Below are 20,684 nucleotides of genomic sequence, written 5' to 3' on the forward strand. Positions count from 1 at the left end.
AACCAAGTCATCCATAATATCAAATAAATCATTTTCCTCTTGGTAAGTTTACCAAGGGCTATAGTCATAGTAACCTCTTATTTATCTACTTCAACCATTTCCAAAACACCTCAATAAGAACTACTACAACCATTTCTGATATTCAAACTGTCATAAAGGGATCTTGAAATAGTTTCTCTATGTATAAGTATAACAGAGTCTTCATATCAGAAACCATACATGGTCATGGAATCACTACTACCATCAGAGTAATGTTCAGAAATCATATGTCTTGCTCTCATAACTACAGATTATAATCATAAATCTGAGCTCATGAACACAAGGGCATTTCCATCTATCAATCCTATATAAAGATTCACTGAAATTTAGCAAAAACAATAATAATATCAAAATCACATGACATAGATATCGAATTTAAATATAAAGCATCAAGATTTAAGTATGAAATCAATTCCATAACTATCGACATTAACGCCGAGCAAAAAAAAAAAAACCAAAGTCTCAGAAATCCAAATACTCAAAACATAGCGAACTTCCAACAAAATCATCTAGACATCTATAATGAAACTCGAACCCAATAAAAGCAAATACCAAATAGATATCCAAATCAATCGACGCTCTGCATGATATCCTCGGCGGTGAACTTGGTGCCCTTGTCCTTATCGGCGGCGGCGCGGCCCTTGGCCTTGCGATCGAGCAGCGACTTGCGATCCTTGTCGAGGCGGAGCTTGGTGATAACCACCTTGGAGGGGTTGACTCCAACGTTGACGGTGGATCCATTGACCTTCTCGCGAGTGATGCGTTCGATGTGAATCACCCATTTCTTACGGTAGACCTGCACGACCTTGCCTTCGCGGCCCTTGTAGGTTCCTCTGACCACCTGAACTTCGTCGTCCTTGCGAACCGGCATCGATCGGACGTTGTACTTGGATCGGAGATCGGCCGCCAGAGGTGAGCTCATCAGGACGCGGCGGACGCTCGACGGGGCTGTGAAGTGCGCCTTCCTGTTCTTGCGGCGGGAGCTCGAAACCCTAGGATTGTACTTCATCTTCTCTCTCTTCTCTCTCTGTCTCTGCAACTCAGATGACGGCAAGCGAAGGAAGGGGACGAAGCTAGGGTTTTTTGGGGAGTATTTATAGTGGTTTTTTTTTTTTTTTTTTGGTTTCAGTGTGGATTCCCAACAAACGGCATCGTCTCAACAAACTATGTTGCCTAGGGTTTCTGTGTGTTGGTCTTGGCCCAACATGATAGGAGTTCACATTGGTTTCGGCCCACATGCTATTTTTGGGCCACATTAGTTGGACTTGACAACACACAAATCAAAAGTGGGCCCAATTACAGGATTTAATAGTCAGTCAATAATCTACTCGGAAAATTTAGGGTGGGTAATTGTGTGGTGGAGATTAATTTGTGTAGTGTGAAATTTATGTCTAAAATAAATTTGAATCACAAGATGAAAATTCTGAATAATTTCTGAGTTGATAAGGGTAAGTTTGTAGTATTACTAATTAATAGTGACAGGTTGGCAATTGTATTTTTTTATTGGACAAATTATACTTTACTCTCTTTATGTTTAGTTATTTTCTTACTTTAACTCTTTAATTTTTTTCCTTACTCTTTATGTTTAGTTATTTTCTCACTTTAACTCTTTAATTTTTTCCCTTACTTTGGCCTTTTATACGTTAGCTTTTGCAGTAAATTGTGTATGAGGTATTTGGTATAAATTTTGATAAATCTTTTGAGATCTCTAACATTTTTATTCATGTTTTATGTTTTTTTTTTTTCAATTTACTCCTGAAACTAACTTATATTCAAAATTAGATAGAAATTAACACTTTAACAACCACGTAATATAATAATACTTTATTATATATAACTCATTCCTATGACACAAATTCAAATTCTAATATAATAATATATTTTTTCTATCATGTGACAGTTAACATGATATTTTGTATCTAATTTTGAATAAGAATACTTCCAAAAGGCCAAAATTAAAAAAATGGCCAAACATAAATAGAGCAAAGTGTAATTTATCCTTTTTTATTTGGATGACAAGAATGATTTTTAATTATGCATAGTAATTTAGACTAATAATATAAATTATAGTTATATTTTTTATACCTTAATTTACAATGCATTCAAATGTGAAGCTAAATAATAATAGTGGAGGTAAAAGCAATCACAAATCATAACTACAAAGCAACAAAATAAATTTTCACTTGCATCAAAATGAATTTGAAACCGCACTCAGAATTTAAATTTAGGATAAATAATAAACCCTAAAAGCAAAAAACAAATATCTTTTATTTTGTACTCATTATTAAGAAAAGAAAAAGAACAAAGAAGGAAGCACCAACAAGAATAATCAACGGAAAACATAAAAAAAGAAAGGAAAAGTCTACAATGTGCACCTTATAAAAAGGTATATGATATGCACTTATTGTATGGCCCATATCGTGCCACATCATAAACAATGACCTGCTAAACCGGTCATGTAACAGGTTACAGAAAGAATCATAACATTCATTGTAATATCATAACAATATTATAATGAATCATAACAATGTCATAATATTCACCAAAGTGTCATAACAAAGACACTATAAATCATAACAATATGATAACAACTCATAACAAATATAGTTATTTGTAATTAATTATCATAACATTTGAATCGTAACATTTTTTATTATGATTCACCATGGCAAATCATAACTTTTTGTGGTACAAATCATAACTTTTAGTGACGATTCATAACATAACACATTGAGTATAACTTTTTTTTACACAATCATAACGACATTAACAAACTATCATAACTTTTATCAATGAATCATAACATGGCATGTTGATTATAATTTTGTCCCAAAAATCGTAACAACATCAACAAAACATCATAACTTTTAAATTTTCAAACACAATTGATTGTGTAATCAATTGGTATAGCATATTGGAGTGAATGGAAAATCATAATTGATTGCAAAATCGATTGGATTGAAAGACCACAATTGATTATACAATCGATTAGTGGCTAGAGTTTTGAACTTTCACAATTGATTGTACAATCCATTAGAATATAAGGGAGATTGAAATATGACAATTGATTGGACAATTGATTGTAGGGATCCTTAATATAATAAACCTAATTGATTCAATAATCAATTAGTTTTCATAAACCGCACTAAACCAATTAATTCCCAACTTATTCATAGTTCCCAATGAATTAGTAAAAGCCTAATCATTAATATCAATTTAGTCAATATTCGAATAGTAATTGATCGGTTTATCGGTTGCCATTTATATGTAATTTTGTTGTTGTGTTTTCATTACCTCAAACATTATCACTAACAAAAACGCATGACACTCCAACTACGTTTCTCGTTTTTAATTCTCTCTCTCTCACTCTCACTCTTTCTTTCGTTGTCATTATTAGTGAATTAAACAGCAATGTTATTGTTACCAACTTCAATTAATCATGCCCTTTGATCCACTGAAACACAACCATCATCATCGACTTAGCCCATTATAATAGCATTGTTGCCACTACTAGTGTCATGTTGTCATTATGTCCAAATGATGACGTCAGGTATAAATGACTTTGACACACACTACAAGAATTTTCACTTTTGGCGACTAAATTTTTAGTCGCCAAAAGTCAATTTTTGTATACAAAAAATAAATAACTTTAACTGTCAAAGTACACACAAACCAACTATTGTCCAAGTTAAAATAATAATGTCATACAAAATATAGAATCATACAAAAAGTAAAGCCTTCCATATACAAAAAATATATTTAGTACCATGTGAAATGACTATTTGGCATGGTACAAATTACAACGTAATCTGTACCACGACAAAAGGTGATGTATGTACCAAGACAAAAGTACATCTATGTACCACGACAAAAAATCATATATATGTACGATGACAAAAGGTGATCCATGTACCATGCCTGTAATTATCTGTTGGCTGCCAAAAGTTTTTTGTATCAGTAATAGTGAACTGCACAAACGCCGGGGATAACAAAAGTATTACATTAGTTCTATACAAAAGTGAAATTTCTTCTCCATACACCAAAATATTACTCTGAAAGTCCACGCAACAAAGTCATCTACAAAAAACAAAAAAAACAAAAAAATGTTAGAATTGGACCCAAAAATGCCCAACTTCATCAATGAATTTGGGAACAAGTTACAAATAACATATCAAAGAAGCAACCTTCCATGATGAATCAATTATCAGTCTTTCTAAAGTCTTTTGTTATAAGGAACATTGTTAAATGCAGAACAATCATTACTAAATCTGTCATTACTAATATAAAGCTAATGTAACAATCTTTTATTTGTATGCAACATGTATCCAAATTCTACCTGACATGTTTCAAGTGTTTGTTACAAAAACCAATGATTACCCATAAATTAAGTCATAAGCAAATAAAGTGTAAAATGCAGAAGAAAAATCATTTAGCATAAGAACAATCAAAAGGAGTAAAAAAAAACATGACAATGAGTACATGCGCACGACAGCATTTTTTTTTCTCGATTAAAATATGTATGTACTGGGGCAAAAGTTGAAAAATCATAAAACAACAACTTGGAACAAATTGTTTAACCAGTACCATCAGCTAGCATTTATGCTCTGCATGATCTATTCAGCTACTACAACATTACAAAAATGGAACTCCACTAAGGGAAAATGAAAGCTAGAAGAAAGTATGCCCATTTTATGTATGAGTAAATGAAAGTCCGATTGAAAGTGCTAGAAGACCTATTTAGCTGCCATGGACATCACTATTTGATCCACATCATGGATCAATCCAATAATATCAACACTAAAAAAGCAGCTAAATTCTAGCAGTTTAGTATAGACTGTTGTAAAGATTTTTTGAGTCTTGGGCAGTAGAGCAAAATATATATTTGAAGTAAAAAAAAATACCAATGAGTCGTCCATATGTCATCCCATCCTTGACATGAAATATAGCTTGACATATACGAGAATAAAAAGAAACAATGACCCTAAGTTCGTTGCTCAATGATTAGAAAGAAGAGAAGAAGAAAAAAAAAGAAAAAGAAAACTCAAATGAATGAAAAGATAGTAACTATGGCTCAAAAAAGGTCCTTATGAGAGAGAGAGAGAGAGAGACAGAGAGAGAGAGAGTTCACCTTCTTGAAGAAATTTATCCAAGCAATAGGAATTGGCCCTAGTTTACAAATATTCAAATGTCACAAAATTTCAAGAAGTTCTAAGATGTTAATCATAACAAAGATATTAAAGAAAGAACTACAAAATACTTCTAGTAATCTCAAATTTAAATCAGTCAATCCATCAATCAATGTATAGGTGAATGGGAACTACTAAGATACAGGATATGAATCAGATGATGCATACAACGTGAAGAAAGTGATCAACAACATGAAGCATGCATATCAAACACTAATTTGAGATAAGAATAAGTAATTCTTATTTGAGGGCAATAACATAGTATAGGTCAACCCATGCCTTAATTTTATTCTTTGTTCCATCCACTTATCAAAGATTTTTGTATCATATCCTTTGGAGTTTACAAATCTGCTTTTATTACATTAACAAATTGGGGTATGCCCTTTGTTCAGTGTGGGTGAGTTCAAATGGAAGGTGGTAAAACTTGTGAAATGGCATGCAGGAGTTTTGGAGCAGGCTAAGTGAGAGACAAGGTAGCCTAAGAGAAAGAGAGGCATAGAATGATTTAGAGCTCTGTTCTTGTTTGTGATGGGGGAGCAATGTGATGGCGTCTACACAATCTTAAGAGATCATTAGGATCCAATGTGCTCCCCTTGGTGAAAACATGCCTTGCAACCCAAATGATCAAAATTTCAAGAATAAGATGGATAAATCTCCCCCTTGCTTATGAAAGCTGCAAGGGGGTGAAGTACCTCACAGAACCTAGCTGTAGCCACAAAGGACTATCCCAGTGTTACTTAGTAATTGACTCCCAAAGGACAATCAAGAAGTGCCTCATCAGGAGGACTCTCATTAGGTGATTTTGACCCACACAAACACCAAGTGCATTTGGTCTCGATCTTAGTGTTGTAGTGCTGTTGTCCTAAAAGGGGTATTGAGATGTCTTTTAGCTCGGGTGTCCATGTGCCTCATATCGTGTGCCAGCTATCTCCCAAGCTCGTGATATAAGCCTGCATCAATGAAGAAAAAGTAAATAAATGAATAATTGGCAATGCTAACACCACTCTTCAGTATCAAACCACAGATGCTCATGTTGGAGACAAGTCCAAGAACTTTAAACCCATTTACCGAACATTTGCATTAAACAAACGTATCACAGAACAATTCCCTACTTCACTACAAGTTCCACAGATCAGTTCCTATTCTTTCTTATTTTGGCCATGTACCATGTTACATTGATATTATAAAAGAAGCTGATTTTGCATTTCCTAAAAGCGCAGTTCATAGATTCAAATCACTAAAACTTAGAAGTAAAATAAGAAAATGACAGTTTCAAATCACTAAAACTTAGAAGTAAATGAATAATTGGCAATGCTACAACTCCCAAACGAGAAGCCAAGGGTGTATACCCGTCAACCAGTTGGTTCAACTCATTAGGCACAATATGTAAAATGCCACCACTTGGGTTCCAATCAATACCATGCATGAGTGTTGGGCTTCTCGAACTATGACCTACTCATCCAAATATCAATATCAAGTTAGAAGATACTAGAAAGAATGATAAAAATTGATAAGATACTTGGGTTCCAGTCACAAAATTGCCAAGGAAATTAATGTAATTGTCAACAAAACATCACATCATCGATAAATTATTCATTGTCGTCGCGAGAGGGTGACATTCAAGTGGCTCTGTCCATGTCAGTAAAGGTGTATTGGAGGTCTTAAATTAGAGTTTTTCATCATAATTATTCACAAAGCAGAACTTCATGTTCTTTAGAGAGCCATAATAACCTTCAATAAATTTTTCTAGGAAACTAATACAAGAATAGAGGGATCAAGAGCAAGGCAATAAAATCACAAATGTGTTCTACAACTATTTCATAACAAAAATTGGGCAGTCAATGAAGGAAACATTTACATACAATGATCATCCATAGCAATATTGATCTCCTAATGTGTTCTATATACTGCTCTGCTCAACATTCACTGCTATATTTAATCACTCTGTTTTTGTTTTGTTTTCCCTTTTTTGTTTTCTGTTTTCACTCTGCTTTGATCAAGTGTCCCAAATCAGTCCCAAATCATTGCAACAGCAATCACCCCAATGCCCAACATGACAGTTTCAAGCATCATAGATTTTTGTATCATCTGCTGGCAGTGTAAATGACAGTTTCAAGCATATGACTGGTTCTGAAGCATCTGACTTAGAATCAACTGCAACTTCTACCATCAAGAGGGCCTAGAATTGAGGTATAGTTTCTTGTTTGATATTTTCTTTAGTAACAATTGAGTTCTTTTCCTAGCCAATGACATCTATAGAAAAACTGTGCTGAACCCATCAGCAAATCAGTTTGGCATATTCTTTATATGTTTCACCCTGATAAGTTGCATACTCTTCATCATGACCACATGATTAAGCATACGTAAAACTTTTCACCAGGGGTTACAGTTTTAGGATCAGCAGTCATTTAGAAATTTTACCATCCAGTAATGGTCCTCTTGCTTTAATACACCTATGGGCAAAATTATAGGGCCGAAGGTGAATGCTTAGACTGCTTAGGCTGTAACTTGACTTCACAACACCATAAAAACTAAAAAGCAATGGGATACATAGTCAGGTTAAAGAATAACAATGATCCAAATCTGTATTTCTTGGTGATTTGGGACAGCAACACCAAAAGCTCAAAAATGCAATACCATTAAAACTTGAATAATAAAAGTTTTCACACTACTATAGGATAGCTAGGTTAGATTCTAGTTAAAGAGGAAGAAGAAGAAATAGAAAAAGAGAAGACAGCTTGTAGAGATGCATAAGATATTAACTTAATTATAGTACCTAGAGTTGAACACGATGTAAAAAACAAAGTGGGAAAGACAGCTAGAGAACACAACTTTTTTTTTTTTTTGATAAATTAGAGAACACAACTATTTGCTCATCTACGCCGTCTAGATCTCCATATAATGGCAACAAAATATCTTCTAATGCATAAAAAAATTATAAAAGGCTGAATAAATCAACTAATAGACTTCTGGATTTGGAAGTAATGCACTTCAACAGGCATCAGCAGGTCACAAGTGGAAAGTTTCCCCCAAAACAGCAACTTTTTCCTTTGCAAATAAACAAGCAGTTAAACTAGATAAAAACAAGAATTTACTTTTCATGTGTTTTGGTTTTGTTATTTCACTAGACTTGCATGAAAGATATAGTTTTGAGGAGCAATTATCTTTGGCTTCCACCTCCTCCTTGGAAAGCTATTGCAAGGATTCACTATTTATTGAAGTGAAAATTTAGATTAATTTGTTACCAAAGCAGTTAGTTTAGCTAGGGACACTTGGGGTGGGTAGCTATGAACCAAGATTTTGGATACTCCACTTTCAGACTGGATGATGAATAAGTTGTACTTTATATGAAAAATATGGGTCCTGTTTAATTTGCATATTAAAGCTTTCCTTAATATTTGGGAACAAAACTAGTTAATCAACTTCATTATTTCAAAAAAACATATTTCTTTGTCAATTAATACTGCTGAACAAATTATACACAAAAAATGCTGAGGAATTTGTACCTGGGTCACAATTGTCCACTGCAAGATCTTTTCTCTCTCTTACTTTTCCAAAAAGCCCTTTTCAGAGCTTCTCAGCCAGACAGAACAGATCAGTTGTGGCCTTGATCAGCAAGACAGAGCAGATCATCAATACACGGCCATACCAGCTTCATCTGGGTCTCAGCCAGAAGCAGTACTAACAGATTCTACCCATACTGGCAGCCTAGCAGCAAGCTCACCTTAGCAAAACTGGCAGCCCAACCCAGAAACTTGCAGCCAGATTTTACCCAGCAGTCCACCAGCCCTTCACCATCAGACCAACAGATTCAATCACCCACAGGACTTGACTAACAGCCTAACAGCAAGCTCACCTTACCATAGTAGCATCCCAATCCCAGAACTTGCAGCCAGATTCTGCCCAGCAGACCACCAGCCATCCACCATCAGACTAGCAGATTAGCCTAAGCATAACTGGAAGCAGCATAACAGACATCAAAGCACCAATTGCACCCACAATCTTAACACAACCATACCAGCAGAACCCCAGCAGATTGGATCAGATCACACACAGGACTGGACTTGCAGCCTAACAGCAAGCTCACCTTATCATACCAGCATCCCAGCCCAGAACTTGCAGCCAGATTCTACCTTCGCATTGTAACAGATCATCTACCCAGCAGATCACCAGCCATCCACCATCAGACCAACAGATTCAAACACACAAAACACCCCACAGGCAGAACCACAGCAGATTGGATCAGATGACACACAGGACTTGACTTGTAGCCTACCAGCAAGCTCACCTTAGCAAACCACCAGCCCAGCCCAGTGGTTGCAGCCAGATTCTATCTTACACAGCCCACTTGCAGCCAGTACTTGACACAGATCACCATTGCAGTAGCACAACCAGACCAGCAGTAGCTAAACCAGACCAGCAGTAGCACAACATTGCAGTCTAACAGCAGAGCACAGATAGTAGCAGATTCAGCCTCCATTCCTGATGCAGTACTGCATTTGTTGCATATTATACACAAGATCAGTAACACAGAACACCACAGCCATTTCAGAAGACTTTATCCACATTGCTACTCTCACCTTCACAATATCACACAACTCGTCCGAATTCGGTTGGATGCCCTGGAACACACTCTCATTTCTGTGTGTCCAGATGGACCAGAGAATGGGTAGAGGAATAACTGTCCAAATTTTCTTTTCCAACGTTTTCATTCTACACCCAGACCACCACTGTAGCACTCCATTGACGGAACCAGGAATAACCCACTGAAGACCCCACCATTTTACAATGATAGACCAAGGCCTCCAAACAAAAGGGCAAGAAAGAAGAATATGTTCCACTGTTTTAACCTCACTTTGACAAAACACACATACAATATTCGCATTCCCGTCAAGGATCCCGGGTCAATTGTCACAAGAACAATTCAAACTCGAAACATTCATAAACTTTATTAACCAATCATCAAATTTTCAATTTCAATAGAAGAAAGTCATTGGTTCTTATTCTCATGGTATCAATGAATTCTAAGTAGTCATTACTCTTGGACTATGATAGAGTAATCTTAATTATTGATATGACCACGGTAATGTTCTTAAGCATTCTTAGAACTTGGAAAACTTTGTTCTCCCACTTCAAAATAGATAGGTCATGGCAAACGGTAAATGGAAGTGTTGTACGATGGAGGATTGCATGTTCAGGTGGTCTACAGCGGAGGTCTTCGTACAAATGAAGGTCAACTTGACCCATCCCGCATTTTCCGTCACCAAAGTATAACATGTGTTACAATTTGGACCAAACTGAAAAGAATATAATAGTTTGGTCATTTCAAAAACAAATGTAGGTCAACTTTACCCATGCCGCATTTTCCGTCACAAAAGTATAACATCTCTTACAATTTGGACCAAAGTGAAAAGAATATAATAGCTTGAAGTCCAAAGTGAGAAAGTATTCATAGGTAAGCAAGGTGACGGTGTAATTTACCATTTTACAAAATGTAAACCATGACTTAATCTGTGAAGAAATTGTTGATGTAATTAATATCATAATAATTAATATTTATTATTACAAAATATGCTAACATAATTTAATATGAAGATTTAATAATTTCAATAAAGGTAAAAAAAAAAATATCATTTCGCCTCTCATACTATCGCTGAAAATTAAGTTAACCTGTATTATTTTAGTAAAATTAATTGTACACTTAGTTTATTTAATTTTGGATTAATTTTACCCCCGCTGTTAGGTTATGTTTGTAATCCAATGAAAGTTACTGACATGGAAATAACATTTGAAATTTCATTTTACTGTCCAAACTATCTATAAAATATCAATTAGACCTCCAAACTTCATTTTATTCAGAGAACTAATTGATATTTTGGGTGCCACATGAGCAACTTTTATTTTACGGGTATTTTTTTTAAGGTCCCTGATATTATGATTTTATAGTATAAAGAACATCAAATATTTGCATGATGTCTAAGGTCCCTCAACAACAATCCAGAGAAAATTGGTCCAGAGAAAATTCAAGTTAGAGAAAATTCAAGTCAGAGAAAATTGGTCCAGAGAAATTTTGAATTTCTCTGACCTCCTTAGCCTTTCATGGACACTGCCAGAGAAATTTCCTTAGCCTTTCATGGACTTCAGAGAAAATTCAAATTTATCTGCCGTGGGTTTGATCCTCTACTAGCAGCATCCTGGTTATATGATTATGAATTACAAATTCTTCAATTCTGCCAAAAGATTTCGTTATTGTTAATTCTGCCAAAAGTCTATATCTGCAATTGTTTGGTCTTTGGACTTTTATACATAAAGACTTTTGGTTGGTGACTTTTGGTGAAGTTACTGGATAGAGCCACACAAATTTCTCTACATAGCTTCATATCTGTTTTTTTTTTTTTTTTTTTTTTTTTTTTGTCTTTTGATCAATTTTGTCTGGTTTGATCAAAACCACAAATTTTCTCTATACAATTTTCTCTAGATAGAGCCACATAAGACCACACAAATTTTCTCTACACAATTTTCTTTGGATAGAGCCACACAAAGTCACACAAATTTTCTCTAACACAATTTTCTCTGAATAGAGTCACACAAAGCCACACAAATTTTCTCTAGCATAATCTTCTTTGATAAAACCACACAAAACTACACAAATTTTCTCTACACAATTTGCTGCCAATGTGAGTCACTAAAATCAGCATCTCCCTCAAACATTAAGGTCAAATCCACTTTTATAGTGAAGTAGAGAGACTAACCTACTATTTGTAGTTCTATTTAATAAGCCAACTATACTCTTAAGTTGATTCTTGTCTGCTTGAGGGTTATCCCCCGATGATTGATCTATTATCTTTAAGCAGAGAAAATCTCTCTATTGCCAATAACTGCTTCGGTAAGGTATTCTCTGTTATTTTGTAAACAATGTAAAATTAAAGACGTCATTATAGAATGTATATTTTCTACCAAGAGGAAGATCGGGGTTGACTTTCTAAGCATTTTAGTATATTTGGTAATCTCCATGTTAGCTAATTTTGGTTGGATCAATTTGTAAGTTATATACCCAGTATAGCACTGCAAGCACATAGATTGGGGTCAAAGGTATCTCTATTGGTGTGCTAGCTGCTTTCTATATACTTCTGTGGATTTGTATAAGAGATAGAGAATTGAGCAAGAAGAAGAAGAGGAGGTTGTATGGACTAAGACTAAAAATTGAAGACAACAAAGTTGTATGGGCTTACCAGGCAGTGATGAGCTTGCAATTATCAAAGATCTATACCAACTATACATAAGTTTCATAGCTCACACTGGATTCAGATTCATTCTCTAGTTTCCTCAGACTGGATTTTCTCTGGATTTCTTTGGTACTCAGAGAAATTTCAATTCTCTCTGGTTTGAACCCAGAATTTCTCTGGGAAATTGACAGAGAAATTCTCTGAAGGATTTCTCCGGAAAATTTCTCTGGGCAAAGAATTTCTCTGGGAAATTCCCAGAATTTGTCTGGGTTGGACTGAATTTTCTAGCAGCATCCTGGTTATATGATTATGAATTACAAATTCTTCAATTCTGCCAAAAGATTTCGTTAATGTTACTGGATGTGTGGAACCTAAGGAAAATTTCTTTAATGTTAAACATGCCAAAAGATCCATGCTTGAAACCAGAGAAATTCTCTGGATCAACCCAGAGAGTTGAACCCAGAGATGTTGCCTTCCATAATATATACCTTTGACTCTAACAACCAAACAATGCAGAAAGCTGAGAATTTAATTACCAGAGCTAGAGCTAGATGAAACGAGAGTGAGCCAAGCAAGAAGAAAACGAAGCAGCATTAGAGTGCGCATCTTCTCTCTTCTTCACATCTTTCGGGGTTCAAGATTGTGCTGCTGGTTGTTGGTGTAAAAAAAAAAAAAAAAAAAGAGATACACACACAGCAACACACAAGCTCCCTCACTCTCTCGGTGATGGTCTCGTCCTCCGCCGACTTCTTCTTGCAGATCATGCAAATGCCGTCTTCGTCGCAGGGGTGGTTGCTAGAGTGCGCCATTGAAGAAGGAAAGGCAGGCCGGGTTCCGATGATCATCTCAGCTCTCCATGATCGATCTGTATTTCAGAAACAGAGTGATGATGATTGCGTTTCCAATCACGAACAGTGAACTCTGTGTGTGTGCGTATTTGATCGTGGTGATGAGTGAGAGTAGAGAAAATGAAGGGGGCTGAATTTCTCTGTGATAGATGGGAGGGACCTTAGACATCAAAAAATAATATCGTGGATCTCTTCCATTACGAAAAGTGGGCGAGGGACCGTAGACCAATTTTCCCTTTATTTTATTATAGACTGTAATTGATGGTGGAGTAATATTTTATTTGAGTTATAGTTTGAGAGAAAAATGATATTTTGTAAAAGTGAAATTTCAATAAAAAAAGAAATTGTAAAAAAAATAGTCCGTGGAAAATAGAAAATAAAAAAATATTAATAAATTTGCATAATTATTTGACCTCACCAAATTTAAAAAGGTTGATTACCTCAACCCCCCATAATTTGGATCTGAGGGTACTGTTTGGGCCCGTGAGGCCCATCACGGTTTCTAAATTTGAATCCAAACCATTAATTTTGTGTATTTCATTAACACAAAAACATAGAGCAATCCGTGGTGGTCACTAAAAAAATGTATAAACTTGGTGTATTTAAAATTAAATCATCACTTTTTGTAATGACATTTGCGATAATTTGAAAAGATTATGATCATTTTAGGGACCTAATTTTTTTTAAAAAATTAAAATACACCTAAATTATTTATTTCTGATTATCAAAACGGGATGAATTGGGCCTCAAAAAGTCCAAACAATACGGTCCAGTCCAGATTGTGGACTGTAGGCACTCCACCTCCATTAAAATAGTTATATTTTGTTTCCAAAAAAATAATAGAAGACTTCTTAAAAGTCCACACAGTCTGTGCGTGTTTCCAAAAAAAACAAATTGAAACTTCCTACAAAATCAAAACATGCTTAATTTGGCCACCCAAAAGCTCCCACAGAAACATATGTTTTGGGGTTTTGGCATATCATTCTTCTCTCTCACGTTGGTGGTCTCAATTTCCCTCAACCCGCCAGTCTGATATTGTCTGTATCAGCCACTGTTTGATCCCACAATAGAGTTGTTGCTGCTGCCACCACAACTATTAGCCAACACCTTCATGCTGTGGAGACCTACGGTATGTTCTTTTTTTTTATTGTTGATATTGTTTAAGTCCAGGGTTTGCTGTGTTTTTTGGAGACTTAGTTGTTTTTGATGAGTTATATATGATGAAATACTCATGTTTTTGTTCATATTGCATATACAATACCCATTCGAATAAGAAAATTCTGAACTTCAAAATCTTCTACTATCCCTTTCTTACTTTTCTCCATAATAGGTAGGTTAGAGTTTTAAATTTCTTTGTCATTGAAAAGTGAAAGGAATTTCAGATTGTGCAGTAAAAAAACAGGGGAAAACAGAGGAATCAAACTAAGCCTAATTTCTGCTAGGATATTCATTGATTATAGTGTTACCCCATATTGTCAAATCTATCATAGTATAACTACAAACTCTCAACTCAAGAAATAGTGAAACCACAAAAACCAAAAAAAAAGTACAAAGGGAGAGACTAGTTTATAGCACAACAAAACCAGAAATTGAGACCTCATTGTCACTGGAATAGTTATTTTTAAAATTTTATTTATGATAGTCATTAATTTGTACAATCCTTGGAAGAGAATGATTTGGAGTTAAAAAATGAGCGCAACAGAGGACCTAAATAAGCTAAATATACCCATCCGAGACTCAAAACAACTCAGCCGTAGCAGTCCCCTAAGGTACCCACAACAATCCCCTAAGCTACATATAATTGGTATCAACTAGCAGCAGCAAAATGGCCCAAAACAGAGAAGCAACAGCAGCATCTAGCCACAGCAACTTGAACCAGCAGCAACACCACCTGTACTTTAAACATTATTTGACCTGATTTGCTGCAAGTTGCAGATCCTGGACTGAATAAGAACACCCCTTAAAATGAGCATTGATCCAAAATGCCACTCTCACCATAATCAACTCACCGAAGTCAGCAAGGCAAAAAGGGTATCCACTGCGTCCCTCGTTGGTCGCCATGTGATGATGTAAATAGTCCAATCTTTAACAAATTTTTTTTTTTTGTTATTTTTTCTGGGTGTCCAATTGTACCATGATGAATTTGTTATACCTAACAAACAAATAAAGTGATTCTAACTTCCAGAAATTTATAAAATGGGACCTATTTAAGCTTCCAAACGATTTGTAAAATGGGACTTTACAGATTAACAAAGAAGTCATGGGAACAAGTTAATGCCATGGGATTTTCACTAATTTTCCCTTAAAAAATGGAGAGGGATGGGAAAGATCACTTTGAAGATGCATTCCAAAATGTTGTACTTGGAGAATGGAATTTAAAATCCTATTCTTTTCTCTCTCTTTCCTCCTCATCCTTCTCTTTCCCTTTTTGAGATGAAATAGAAAATAGAATATAGAATTTTGGCATTTGGTGCCACAGAACATGACGTGCAACATTTTAACTCTCAGTGTGCTTGTGCTTGGATTTACTGTTATTAAGTCATCAGTCTGCTACATTTTAAGGACTAGATGTTCTTCAATACATGAAATTAGAGAAAACATGAGACGGTAGTAACAGTCCCCATCAAGTCATCAGCTACAACTAGTGTGTGCTTGTATTATTGCGTCAACTAAATACAACTAATCAGTACATTGCTTTTCTTGTATTCATAGTATATATCTCTCAAAAAAGGAAGGGGTTGTGTTTATTATTATTTGTCTTTTGGTGTGTATACTTTTCTTGCATTTACTAACTTGATTTTGTCTCATATGATTATTTCACCTTTGCTTATGTAGATAATATATAACAATACACAATGAGCGAAGGAAGCAACAAACCTTGCATACACAAACGATTTACACCAGCTTTCTTCTTCTACAAGTATTATTTCTTCACACTATTCAATGTATGATTTTAAATACATGTTTTATGTTCGGTTTAAATATTAGCCCTTATTATACATTTGGTTGAACCTGTAGCAAAGATGAAAACAAAAGCATGCAAGAAGCACAAATAACAGTTACCGACACGGTTTGCACATTGCCTACCTACCACATACTGTTTACATATTTTATATTATCTTTGTCTTTTATGTTCTACTTGCATCACTTATATTTACTTTTGAGGCAATGTATATGAAGAAGGACATAGGACATGAATGGAGAACCCGGCAGAAGCAAGACAAGGAGTACAAAGAGATGGACATGTGGACTGTTGATAAGCAAGCCAAGTGCGAAGGTCCCCTTCCCACAAAACCAAGAAAGGTGAAATACAAAGAGAACAACAATTTATTGTTTTATTATGACATATTTCACACATTGTAATAACATGTTTGTATTTTCATATTTCTCACAGAAATTGATTCACACACTATTATGAAGTTATTTAAAGTGTCTTTCTTAAATTATTCTAATACCCACTATATTCTTTGTCAGTGGCATTTCCAAACACGAATTGCCTTGAGATCAATTGTTAAAATAATAAGAAGATTGAGCATGGAACAACGTGAAGCAGTTACTAGTAGTGGGTTAGGAGGGCTCTTGAATCTCAGATGTACCAAGCTTGATCATGACCTCTGCGAATGGTTGGTTCAGAAATTTGATCCGAAAACTTGTTCGTTGAATGTTCATGGGCGCCGACTCCTCCTTACTGAACTAGACGTTCACAAGTTATTGGGCATTCCTGCCGAAGGCAAAACAATAGAACTAAAAAATTCCTCACAAGCATTTCCCAAGCTATTTAAAGAACTTGGAGTTGTCCAAGGACCTATCAAACTGAATGCTTTGAGAGAGTATTTGACCAAAACAGAGGGAGCTGGAGAGGAATTTATGAGGATATTTGCCCTATACATGTTAGGTGCCTTCTTATGCCCAACCACAAAGGATGTTGTTAAACAATCATTCATTCACCTCATTCAGAATGTGGATGGCATGAAGGATTATAATTGGTCAAAGTTCACTCTTCAATTCTTTGTTCGTGGTTTATGCAAGTACAATTCGAAAAGTCACTCACAACCAAATGGATGCTTATTTCTTATAATGGTATGCTCCTAACCAATTACAAATTGTTTTGTTAGAAATACTTGACTTCAATGCCTTTTTCATTACATAGTACATGTTAAATTAATACATTTTTTTGATGCAGTTGTTTTACTTTGATCGTGTTGCTCCTAGTGGTTGTGATGCTGGTCGTGCTCGTTCGATCCCCTCCTTGGCTTATTGGGGTGATGCAGAAATAAAGGCGACACTGAAACTATTCCAAAAATCAGGAGGTTACCAGAATGAGGAGGTCATCCTTAGCGTAGCCCTTCTTTTATGTTTGGTTTTTGTTTGTTATTTTTCATGTTGAAATGGAAAACTAAATTGTTTACGATGTGTCTATAAATAGGTTGATGTTAATTTTGTTGTTGACGAGCCAATGCAACCATTTGTACAAAGTGAGGAAATGAAAAATATGAATGATATTCGGATTTCAAAAATTGAGACGACTGTTTGTGACATGAAAAGTGTTTTGGAAGAACTAGTTGTTATTGTTAAAAGTGGAATAACTAATTCTTCCATTCCAAAGGTCATGGAAAAATGTGAGCCACTGCAAATGTCAAAACAACAGGAAGCGGGGCACAGCCATTGTAAATGTGAACCTGGCATAGTTGCACCTGGAGTTGTGGTAGAATCTACAGTTGTACCTATAGTGGAACATGTCAGCCCTATACTCGTGCCAAAACCTAATGTTGTGGTTGAATCTACGGTTGTACCTACAGTTGAACATGAGAACAATACACTCCCGCCAAAACCTAATGTTGTGGTAGCATTAGAGAACATGGAGGAAAATAGAATCCCGCTCACACCATCCAACTTGCAATTGGATGCCCATCTTCATGAGCAAACCAAACAAGCGAAGAACAAAATCAAGGTAAGATTGAACAACAATCGAAGAAAGAAAATCCCAAAACTCCAACTTATTGATGAATCTAGTTCATCCATTGGTCCATATGGCGGACCTTGCACTCAACATTCGGATGCGCGGGTGGACATACATTCACCTTTTACAGCCATTGCTGGTAAGAAAAGGAAAGCCACTCAGAAAGTACCAACCAAGACAAAGCTTCATTTAGATGAATCAGATTCATCTCTCGATACAAAGGAGGATAAGTTTGATCAAGTAAGTCATGTACATAATATATGTGTTATACAATGTTGCTATTCCTATAAATATATTTTAGGATTTTTCATTATTTATTATTTATTGTTCGTTGTAATTTGTTTTAGAGTTTGAACTTACTTGGAAAACTACTTGGCCTCAATTTTGAAGCATCTGCTACTGCCATTGAGGTTATTACTAATTTCATTATTGTTCTTGATCTCCAATCCCCTTATTTTAATGCACTGCAAGAAGTATGACAATTTATTGTTTATGTGTTCGGTTAAATTCACAAGTCATCGACTACACAAATTGTGAGGCCATGTCCTTTATCTGCTGAGGAGCAAATTGTTAAGGCTTATTGTTTCGATAAGGATTTGGAAAGCAGGTAATTTTATTGCGTTTGTATGTTCCTCTCTATCACCAATAAGTGAAACTCTTCAATTGTACATGATGCAGTGAGGATATTGTGGTCATGGAGTTGTTTTACACGCCGGTTGAATTTGCCACCCGATTCGATTTGTGCTCATTACAACCAAAAACATGGATTTGTGGTTCCGTAAGTGTTCATTTCATGCATCAATATTGCTATGTGAAGTCATTTTTAAGGATATAGGTTTCAAATTATTATTTGATGCATGTATTTCAGATTATTAATTTAGTTGTAGCACAATTGACAAACGCACAAAGGAGGCTCTTCCCCGATAAGTGTCATAGGACGTGGTACTTTCCCACATATGTATCGGTGAGTAGTCTAGTGTGTCATGTTTATGTTTGGTTATTCATGTATACTTATTGATGTATACTTGTGCATTATCAATTGTAGCAACATATTATCAATGGGGCGGACCATGCAAAGCTATGTGACGAATTTTTTGGGGAGTCTCGATACACTGGGAAGCTTCATGCCTGTCAAGAAGTAATGTGTCAAGCATTCTTCCATTTTACAGGATTATTTTAAATATCCCCTCCATTTTACTAATATTTTTATTATTTATTAAGTTTTTTAGGGTATCAACGTCGTCACTATTTTTTTTTTATAAATTTTCTAAACTGGTTGGGCAACGTTGCATGACCCTTTTTTTATTATTGTCACTCAGATATATATTCCGGTGAACGACCATGAAGAACATTGGTTTTGTGTCAACATAGATATGGCACATCGCATGGCTTATATATTTGACTCGAGTCCCAGCCTCACAAATGACAAACGTCGTGAATTAATGGCAAGGAAATTGGTAAGTCGTTTATTTTATTTTATTTTTTTAAAGAAAAAAAACAATCAGCTGCATCTATCTTACAACATTCATGCATAGGTTCAAACAATGCATTTGTTATTGCAACAATATTTTGGAGACCTTTATGTTGCAAATGTGAAGGAGTTCGAATTAGAGAGGTTGAAAGACGCTTGTCTCCAACATAAAACCGATAGGTATTCTAAAATTTTTTCATTCGCTATTCATTTTTGGCTTTCTTATTAACATTACACACAAGTTTGACATTCATATGTATGTTGTCATGAAGCTACGACTGTGGTATGTTTGTCATGAAGTACATGCAAGGTGTTGTTATGCCGACCGGCGTACACAAGGTGACTGTTCAATGTTAACCACATAATTACACTATTGCAATTACAATGTCATATGATGGTATTGTTGATGGAAATTTTTTTGTTTTGTTTCCTTAGTTTGATAAACTGGAAAGGTTTAGGCTACTAGTTGACCTAGTGAACGATTCGTCCAACCGTATTTACATTGAGGTTATGAATAGGCTTGAACAATACAAAGAGAGGTGCGTCCCCAAACCATGAACAACTTATGCCCTTCATAAACTCAGCTGATTACTTACTGAATGCAATTTCTTTTGTAACAGGTACTCTAGGCTCCGGAAGGTTACAACGAAAAAAAAAGTTTGATTGTAAACATGGCTGTTTGAAAGAGATTGATTCGCCTTACCGTACTTTTGCCACTATGCTTATTCACAATTATGAACATATTAGATGGTTGAAGAAACATGGATGACTAAAGTAACCCAGTTTGGTAGTATTTTGTGGACGATTGAAAAAACATATTATTTTTTGGGTTTCAATTTGTATGGAATTTATATTGTTGCTCAAGATTGGGGTGATGACACTATTTGTGATATTTAACTGTACCACATTAATCTTGGTTGTTACATTTACAATCCATCAAAAATTACACACATG

The 20,684-nt window shown here is 35.3% G+C and overlaps 2 protein-coding genes across 2 annotated transcripts; one reads left to right on the forward strand and one right to left on the reverse strand.

Moving 5' to 3' along the window:
- Positions 1 to 381: 381 nt before the first annotated feature.
- LOC114306669 (large ribosomal subunit protein uL24z) lies at positions 382 to 1,187 on the reverse strand. The gene has a single exon (XM_028251949.2). It carries the CDS (start codon positions 1,046 to 1,048, stop codon positions 608 to 610), a length of 441 nt encoding a protein of 146 aa, XP_028107750.1. The 5' UTR covers positions 1,049 to 1,187; the 3' UTR covers positions 382 to 607.
- Positions 1,188 to 16,049: 14,862 nt separating this feature from the next.
- LOC145823534 (serine/threonine-protein phosphatase 7 long form homolog) lies at positions 16,050 to 17,843 on the forward strand. The gene is made up of 4 exons (XM_082923030.1): positions 16,050 to 16,219; positions 16,318 to 16,602; positions 16,774 to 17,379; positions 17,483 to 17,843. Exons 2-4 carry the CDS (start codon positions 16,468 to 16,470, stop codon positions 17,684 to 17,686), a joined length of 945 nt encoding a protein of 314 aa, XP_082779156.1. The 5' UTR covers positions 16,050 to 16,219; positions 16,318 to 16,467; the 3' UTR covers positions 17,687 to 17,843.
- Positions 17,844 to 20,684: the final 2,841 nt, after the last annotated feature.

The sequence above is a fragment of the Camellia sinensis genome, chromosome 4, assembly GCF_055761805.1.
Source record: "Camellia sinensis isolate YWXY chromosome 4, ASM5576180v1, whole genome shotgun sequence".
NCBI classification, from domain to species: Eukaryota; Viridiplantae; Streptophyta; class Magnoliopsida; order Ericales; family Theaceae; genus Camellia; species Camellia sinensis.